The 10,000-nt window shown below is 35.3% G+C and overlaps 1 protein-coding gene and 2 long non-coding RNA genes across 3 annotated transcripts in view; all 3 read left to right on the top strand.

Annotated features, from left to right (window-relative positions):
* Positions 1 to 3,582, top strand: part of LOC118760911 — a 9,405-nt gene extending 5,823 nt beyond the window's left edge. Inside the window, exon 3 of the long non-coding RNA XR_004997035.1 lies at positions 3,063 to 3,582. This is a non-coding gene — a long non-coding RNA (uncharacterized LOC118760911). The remainder of the gene's footprint in view (positions 1 to 3,062) is intronic.
* Positions 3,583 to 5,024: 1,442 nt separating this feature from the next.
* Positions 5,025 to 7,084, top strand: LOC118760910. Its single transcript, XR_004997034.1, has 2 exons — positions 5,025 to 5,571; positions 6,062 to 7,084. It is a non-coding gene; the product is annotated as an uncharacterized LOC118760910 (long non-coding RNA).
* Positions 7,085 to 9,429: 2,345 nt separating this feature from the next.
* LOC115227090 (zinc finger protein 25-like) lies at positions 9,430 to 9,954 on the top strand (the record flags this gene model as incomplete). Its single annotated transcript, XM_029798016.1, has 1 exon — positions 9,430 to 9,954. A coding segment is annotated over exon 1 (525 nt), but the record flags the coding sequence as incomplete, so codon positions are not given.
* Between the last annotated feature and the right edge of the window lie 46 nt (positions 9,955 to 10,000).

The following is a 10,000-nucleotide window of genomic DNA, read 5'->3' as shown; positions in this document are numbered from 1 at the left end:
CTCTTAATGCTTTTGGCTAAAGGTGATTGATTATTAAGCCTTCCAAGGATATAGCAAAATCGATTACACACTTTCAATGTAGTAGTTGACAATATACTTTTAAATGTATAGAGTATTTTATATGCGCAGGCGTGGTTGTGAGGCAAGAAGTTTGCTTTCCAACCATGTGGTTCCAGGTTCAGTCCCACTGCGTGGAATCTTGGGCAAGTGTCTTCTACTATAGCGTCGGTCACCCAAAGTTTTGTGAGTGGATTTGCTGGACGAACACTGAAAGAACCCTCGTCGCGTGTATGTGTGTGTGTGTGTTTTATAACGAGATTTCTGTTTGTGTCATGCACTAATACAGTGTGATATACAATACCTATTTCTTTACTACCCAACAAGGGGCTAAACACAGAGAGGACAAACAAGGACAGACAAAGGGATTAAGTCGATTATATCGACCCCAGTGCATAACTGGTACTTATTTAATCGACCTCGAAAGGATGAAAGGCAAAGTCGACCTCGGCGGAATTTGAACTCAGAACGTAGCGGTAGACGAAATACCACTAAGCATTTCGCCCGGCGTGCTAACGTTTCTGCCAGCTCGCCGCCTTGTGTGATATACAATACCTATTTCTTTACTACCCACAAGAGGCTAAACACAGAGAGGACAGACAAGGAGATTAAGTTGATTACATCGACCCCAGTGCGTAACTGGTACTTAATTTATCGACCCCGAAAGGATGAAAGGCAAAGTCGACCTCGGCGAAATTTGAACTCAGAACGTAGCGGCAGACGAATTTCGCCCGGCGTGCTAACGTTTCTGCCAGCTCGCCGCCTTAAACCTTTTGCAATATTTCTACTGAACACCATTTTCCGATCTCCTTTATATTCCTCTTGGTGTCTTCTGATACTATACTCAAGGAACCAACAATAATTGGCAATATTTTCACCTTCTTCATTTTTCATAGCCGGGCAGTTCCTTCTTGACTATTCGTGGGTCAAAGGAGGAACACAACATCAACTATATAGCAAATGTGGTGCATCTTATCGATCACCACTAGGTCCGGTCTGTTATGTTCTAAGATCCGATGTGTTTGGATTGGAAAATCCCAAGGAATTTTACAAATCTCCGACTCCGCCATTCTCTGCAGTCTGTCGCGATACCTTTTCTAATAAACTCTTCTAATCAATTTGCCATATCTTCCTCAAATTTATTTCACTCTTGCTAAATCCTATTGTTACAACTTTAATCAGAGTGCGTCACCACTCGTTGTCAAAGAACGCCCTCATCAACTGCCGCTTAATTACATAATCCTTTTGGAGACCTTGCATTCAGTATCTAGTAAGCGGATTTATGTATTGCATTTTATCAAGGACTACTTTGCAGTTGAGGCGCATGGTTCGGTGGTTAATGCGTCCGACTTACAAATCGTAAGGTTGAGAGTTTTATTTCTGTGCCGGGCTGTGCGTTGAGGTTCTTGAGTGAGACACTGTATTTCACGTTGCTCCGGTTCACTCAGCAGTAGAAATGAGTTAGCACGCCGGGCGAAATGCTTAGCGGTATTTCGGCTGCCGTTACGTTGTGAGTTCAAATTCCGCCGAGGTCGACTTTGCCTTTCATCGTTTCGGGGTCGATAAATTAAGTACCAGTTACGCACTGGGGTCGATGTAATCGACTTAATACCCATGTCTGTCCTTGTTTGTCCCCTCTGTGTTTAGCCCCTTGTGGGTAATAAAGAAATAGGTATTTCGTCTGCCGCTACGTTCTGAGTTCAAATTCCGCCGAGGTCGACTTTGCTTTTCATCCTTTCGGGGTCGACTAAATAAGTACCAGTTACGCACAGAGGTCGATATAATCGACTTAATCCGTTTGGCTGTCCTTGTTTGTCCTCTCTGTGTTTAGCCCCTTGTGGGTAGTAAAGAAATAGTTAGTTAGTTAATTTTTTGGCTCAAAAAGCAAAAAGCAAGGCCATGTAGGGGGACATGGAGTTATGTACAGGGGGGTGATCATGTAAAGAGTTCAAGCCATTTGTGGTCAAGGGAGACTTTGAACCGAGCGGTCGTCTGCATCTTCATTATCTCGTCCGGCAGCTTATTCCACGCCGCTACGTTCTGAGTTCAAATTCCGCCGAGGTCGACTTTACCTTTCATCCTTTCGGGGTCGATTAAATAAGTACCAGTTACGCACTGAGGTCGATATAATCGAATTAATCCGTTTGTCTGTCCTTGTTTGTCCCTTCTACGTTTAGCCCCCTGTGGGCAATAAAGAAATAAATATTACAAAAGGTTTGCCTCCTTGGCACGGCCAGAATAAGCAGGAAAGTATTAGATAGCTGAAAAGAACTAGTAGCATGGTGCCGTATGCTGCAGGTAGCAAGCCCGTTACGTATGCAAGACGCCAGGTGTTCCAATAGAGCCTGAGATTTAAAAAAAAACAATAATAATAATAATTTTATTTATTTTATTTGTTTTATCTTATTTCATATTGTAATTTATTTCCATTAATTTCCTCTGTTTCATGTTCATGCTCTATCTTTCTTATAAATATTTTTTTCTTTAATGTAATTTTCCCTTTTTTTTTTCCTTCTTTTTAATTACAGATGATCGGGATTATTAAAAATGAAAAAGAAGAAAACCAGAAATGATATTTTTTTAAACTACGAAACAAAATCAATTAAAGACTTTCATTGACAACAACAACAACAATAACAAAAACAACAGCAACTGCTACTGCAAGAAACATCACCTGCTAGAAACATCAGCCAAATGCTACCCTCAAATTACGTACTGGTTACAATAGATCTTCTCGATCAGGGTTGAGACTCATTAACAAAATCAAGAACCATAACAATATTAAAAACAATTTCATCTTCATCAATATTATCATCACTATCAGCATCATCATTATGTCACTAACGATTTGTTGGTTTCTCATATTTTAATTAGATTTTGTTAATGAATCTTCTCTCATGAAACCATAACTCACTTTTCACACATGTTCTAGAACGAAAATTAACAGAAAAATGATGTGGAGAGGATAAATTACAAAAAGCGCATCAAGGAAGACTTGAACCAAGAATCTTAAAAAAAAAAAAAATTGCAGACGGGAAAAAGTTAATGCTCTCCTCCACCGCGCTACCGTACGGCCATTCCAAATATAATTCCTTTTATCCAAATATGGAATGACTTTGAGGGCAAATTTTTAAGAAAGAGGTGATATAATTAATAGCTCTGACGATGTTGAGGCTGGTGCTGATAACGAGATGGAGGAGAAGGATGAGAATGAAGATGGCGACAACGATGACGACGACGGCGACGTCGACTATTACTACTACTACTACTACTACTACTACTACATAACGACGATTATGATGCCGATGACGACGATGATGATGAAGAGCAGGCTGAGTATGACGATGATGATGATGATGATGATGATGATGATGGTTGTGGTTACTATTTATGATAATACTTTCATGCCATCTTCGATGGAAAACTCTTTAAATATCGGCAGCAGTTTCACTCTATAGTCACATAATTTAAACTGTTTACAATACATACATACGTATATACATACATACGTATATACATACATACACACATACATTTACGTACATTCGTACATACATACATATACGAACATTCGTACATACATATACATATATATGTATTTTATATATATATGTTGACACATAAATATTTATTGAATTTACCAATGCATTTTGAAGATAGCCGGTGTATATTGTATGAAATATATGAGAAATAAGAGGGTATAAAAATTCAGGGAAAAAGAAAGTGCAGAAACAAATATTTAAGCTACAAACTAACGCCTCTCACAAAAAAAACACTAAGAATGTACATATTCAGTGAAGTCATGTGATTTTGTCTAAATCAGACTATCATTAAATACCCGTGAACAAATACAACGGAACTATTTTACACACATATATATATATACTAATACATGTATAACTGCTTAACTATTCGTAGATATACAGGACGAAACATTTAAGCAAAGAACCAACTCTCACACGTACTCACAAAGCATTTGTATACTAAAACAAGACTAGAACATGTGATAATATTTTAATACTGTGTTACACGTGTTTCATTACAATATGGGAAATACATTTTATAAATATAAATATTAATGTTAATGATGATGTAAATATAACAAATTCATAATAGGTATATACATATATGCTCATACATGCAGAACATCTCCTATCTGTAAACCTTCAGACATAAAATAATATTCAGATCTGCTTCATGAAGAGGTAGCTTGGAATATAATTCCTTCAATTTATGATATATATATATGTAACACATATCAACATACGTAAAAGAAAAATATATACCTACTTTCAAAATGAATTACTTTTGTACTATTTGGAAACGCTTCAAGTAAATCGATCCTCCGTCTTCAACACCAAGAAAATTTAACAATGAGAACTGAACTGAAACGAAGCTGAAATTGTACAAATACTGGATTAAAACTGAGCTAAAATTGCATTTGAAATTGAGACAGAAAGGAACTATTGAAACGAAACGTTTGACGGAAATTGAGCCGAATTTGGACTCAAAATCAGATTGAGATTGAGCTGAAGGTAGACGTAAAATTGTGATGAAAATTGAGCAAACATTGGATGGAAGTTCAGCTTGATCAGTACTAATTTAGTCTGAATTCTTATTTCAGTTATAATTATTGTTATTGTTATTTACATTGTTGTTACTTTGTTTCATAGGAGATGTTCCAAGTTTCTTACAGAGACCTCAAGTAACTGCAAGTTGAGAGTTTTATTATGAGCGTTATTTATGATTAGCAATGATATATTGTAGGGGACGGAAACCAGAATTTGAAAACTAGGATCCTGTTAAATTTGTAATATTTTCAGCTTTATTATTATTATTATTATTATTATTGGCTTTTTGGATCTATCTGAGCCACAATTATAGCAATGACGCGTTAATTCCCCTATCGTATTTGCTTTTTCTTCAGTGGCCTATTTTTTTCTATTTAAACCAAAACCTAATAAGAAAAAAAAGAAAGCAAATTGATAATAGATGACAATTTAATATAGAGATGTAAAAACCAAAGCAAGCCAGATTTTTTTTCCTATTTCCAGAAGAAAAAAATTAAGAAAAGGAAAGAAAGATAAACTATTATAAGTCAAAGTGAAGGGTGTCACATCTTCAAATCAATAAGATCTGGACAATAACCAAGTGAAACTACAAATAGACCTATATAATAGCCCAAGTGATTGACTATCTATGAAAAGAAATTGGCTCAAAATCGCTCGGTGACAGACAGAGAACTTTATTACTGAAAGATAACAAGAATCCTCTGTCTATTTTCCTTTTTTTTTTTTTTCTTTATCCATTGTTTATTTCTTTTACTTCATTTTATTTACCCTACAAATATTTTCGTCCATTTTTATTTTTCGAGTATTTTTTTTTTGTTTTGATATTTTTACATTTTTCAGCTTTTGCTCATTTCTGTCATCTCAGTGAGCACCATCACAAAGTGTAAGCTGTTAGCTCCCAGTGAACTGAATTTCGTGATCCAGTTTTCGTTTTAAATATTTCGTAAGTTTATGAAATTTTCCATAACATATTTTATGATATATTTCTACCGCCCTTTGCTACTCCACCGTAGCTACGGCTGACGTTCATACTATCCTGCCCTAGACAAATATGGGTATTTCTCTTCGCACAAATCGATAACTACATCCATCCCCCACTCCTTACACACCTTTGCGAAAGACATTTAAAACGTTATTCAATATCATTGCCTTATACCCATCCTCGTTGTCTACCTCTATTTTTTCCTTCGTCTTTGCTAGTTTTTTTTTCTTGAGTTGCTACCTTTGACCTAAACACAATAGCGGCTTAATCAAATACATTATGTATTGATGGGTAGGTCTTCGTTGTGAGAGGGAACATCAGTTCTTCACACGTAACAAATAGAATAAATAATTTCAATAATAATAATAGCTGATTGACCGACTGAGCTAAATTATTTATAGATTTTTTTTTTTCATATTAATTTGTTTCCCTGAATCTCATTCTTTCTCAGTTTCCCTGTCTCTCACTATAAATCTCAAATAAAAATTTTGCTGCAGACGTCATTTCCTGTCACTCAAACTGCAAGTCAATGAAGAAATTTCTCTCCATGAACAACAAACAACAACAACAACGACGACGACAAGACGGCAGCTACAGCAACAGTAATGACAACAACAATAATGGCAGTAACAGCAGCTCTCGTTGCTGCGTTACTCTCGTTTATCTGACATGAAAGAATTACTATGGATGAACGACTGAGAAATAATTCTGAGTAGCTTTCAAAGTTTCATTTTTCAAAATCTTGTAAGCAACAAGGGAAAAACAAAAATATCTTAAATTTAAAAACTCAGGCATTCGACGTCAGTTTAAAAAGACATTTAAAAGAAACACCCCTGCCCTTAAAATCCAAAGACAACTATTTATTATATATAATTATTATATATATATATATATATTATATATATATATATATGGTTTATAAGCCAGAAACTAACAGAAGCGCAATTGAAAAGATGAGATATTTAAAATAAAACAAGCAAATAATAATAAAATAAAGATATATAAACATTAGCAAAATGGGAAAATTATAAATGAGCTTTTTTAAATTACAGAAAACCAAAGAAACTTACAAACGAACATCACTGTTCTATTTATCTATCTTTCTATCTATCTATCTATCTCGAAAAAGGGTTGTGGAAATATTGTGAAGGTTATAATTTATAAACTTAGCAAACCCAAGCAAATTTTAAAAGTCAAAATGCAAGAATAAAAGTTCTTCAAAAAGTGGAACACACACACACACATATATATATATATATATATATATATATATATATATTATATGCATGTATATGTATCTATGCATATAAAATATAGTCTTTTATAATTACGACCCACGTTATTATGGATAGATGACCAAGGGAAAACAATCTAAATTATTAAAAAAAAACAAACGAACGAACATTACGAAGGGGAATTACAATACAATATATATATATATATATATTATATATATATATATATATATATATATTATATATATAGTTTTGTGAATATTCTGAACAATAAATATTTATATAAATTTATAAATTCAACTGACCCAAGTAAAATTGGAAGGGTAACATGTGACGGAAATCTATGAAATCATTAGCAGAAGGGAAAAAAGTTGTAAAAAAGGGAAAATAGAAATATATATATAGAATACATATATATACATATATACACAATATTTTATGACTTTATGTATCTATTCAACCCATATTTGTCTGGAACGTCAAAATTTAACTACTACAACTGTATAAAAATCAATTCCATATATTTTTTTCTTGGAATGGTTACAACTGCAAGCGAATTCTAAGGATAGATAAAAAGAGTTGTGCGAACCATATTTGGCAGTGTGTTTCTATCTATCTATCTATCTATCTATCTATCTATCTATTATCTATCTATCTATCTATCTATCATCATCTATCTATCTATCTATTATCTATATCTATCTCTATCTATCTATCTATCTATCTATCTATTATCTATCTATCTCTATATCTATCTATCTATCTATCTATCTATCTATCTATCTATCTATCTATCTATTTTCTCTCTATATATATAGGTTAGATATATATATACATATAGAGTGTGTGACTGTTTGAATGCGCGAATTTGTCGCAACTGTAGTCATATATGTGTGTGTATATATGAGTATATACATGCTTCATCTCCGCATGAATATCTATAATGGCTCCAGCCGGCTATAACTAGCTAACAGCAGACTTAAGACGACAACAACAACAACTTCTACTACTACTACTACTACTACTACTACTACTACTGTAAACGCTTATAGCTGTGGCGGTCGTATATACCGATAGTAACAGCAACAACAACAACAGAAGCAAGTAGTAGTAAATACAATGGTAGCAGCAGTAGGAGCAGCGGTAGCAGCAGTACTAACAGCAAAGAACAATTAAGACAAAGACTAATATGCACTGAGAACGGCAGCACCTGCCTTCACCAAATAGATAAACACAAAAAATAACAACAACAACAACAACACCATCTTTAACAAGAACATCACATCAAAATATAAATTATACCAAATACATTCATATATACACCCACACGGGTATAAACATTGATACATAAAGAAAATCACGTCATAAGCATATATATACGCACATATATAAGCGTGTATATATATATTATACATCATACATACATACATACATATTATATATATATTATATAATATATATATATAATTATATATATATATATATATAAGTAAGGTATGTAGAAAAATACAACATGGACAAGAACGTATAACTCATAGAAGACGATACAATAAACATGGACAGGACATTCGAACCCCTCAGTCTTCAGTCAAGACCGGATCATCGTAGTAATTTCGGCTGATTATCTTGATATATATATATATATATACATATATTATATATATGTATATAATATATATATATTACGACGCGCGCCCACATACTGCATAATATATTTATAGATTCATTCATATATATTAATGTTTGTTTTTATGTCAAGATATATATATATGTATATAAAAGCAATTTAGCATTGAGCTAAAGAATTACTCGTCATTTTTATTGGAGTACAGGTTTATTAAACTTTGACAAGAAAAAGGTGTGACAGTGACTTCGGAGTTTCGGCCTGATAGCCCATATATATATATATATATATTTATATAGTGTACGTAGACACATAGACATATCCAGATTCATGCAGAGACACTCATTGGCACGCAAGAAGATGCTGTGTACGAGTAAAGTAGCCGACAAGGGCCATAAGGAAGCTTGCTTCCGCGGTAGCGCTTTTGAAGCCGACCCGAAGGAAGCCGAAAAGGACATCCTCAGAGGAGAAACGTTTGGAGTAGGAAAAGGAGGAGGGGGAGGTGGAGGAGGAGGAGGAGGAGGAGGAATAAGACTTGGAAGTAGCAGTGACTGTGATAGCTGTGGGGATTGTGGGAGTGGTGGGAGTAGTGGTGGTGGTGGTGATTGCGTTGGCAGTATTGGTTGTGGCGGTTGCGTCAGCGAAGGCCATGGTCATGGCGACAATAACAACGAGGACGGCGTTGGTAGCAGCAGTAGCAGCAGCAGCAGCAGCAACAGCAGCAACAGCAGCAACAGCAGCAACAGCAGCAGCAACAGCAGCAGCAGCAGCAAAGTGGACACAAGCTCAAGTCTAGTGAAAGTGACGGACTGCAAAGATGGCTGCTCGAAACATCACCCAACACCATCGTTCCAAATTAAGAAAGTGTTCAAGCTCGGGGACAATGACAAGCAAATTAGCGAGAAGTCGTCTGATAATTGTACGATATGTGGTAATGATTTTTTCGAAAGAGCCTCCATTATGATGCTTTCGAAAAGTAACGTCGAGGGTAAAGAGTACGAATGCGAACTCTGTGGTAAAAGTTATCCTCTGTTCTCCTCCTTGAGCCATCACGTCGAGACGCACATCGGCGAAAAACTGCATCGCTGCGAGGTGTGCGGCAAGGATTTCTTTAAGAGCTGTGGACTTGAAGCTCACATGAAAACGCACACCGGTGAAAGACCTTTTCACTGCGATATATGCAGCCTCGACTTTGCTTGCGTATTTACATTGGAAATGCACACCAAGACACAACACACTGACGAGAAACCTTTCCACTGCGAGCTGTGCGGCAAGGACTTTGTACTGCGCACCAATTTGAAAATGCACATTAAAATGCATATGGGAGAAAAGCTGTGCAACTGTAAAGTATGCAAGAAAAACTTCCTGATAAATTCTCTCTTGGAAAACCATCTTCAGAACCAGAAACAACAACAAAAGGAAAAACCATTTTACTACGAACTTCGAGGTAAGGATTACACCATTCGCATGCACTTTGTATTAAAAGTGAGCGGAAGCAAAAACTGCGGCGGTGATAAGCTGCAGATGAACC

This window comes from Octopus sinensis, unplaced genomic scaffold (genome assembly GCF_006345805.1).
Source record: "Octopus sinensis unplaced genomic scaffold, ASM634580v1 Contig01677, whole genome shotgun sequence".
In the NCBI taxonomy this organism is placed as follows: domain Eukaryota; kingdom Metazoa; phylum Mollusca; class Cephalopoda; order Octopoda; family Octopodidae; genus Octopus; species Octopus sinensis.
Note: the sequence above shows the minus strand (reverse complement) of the source record. Positions and strands in the feature narration are given on the sequence as shown.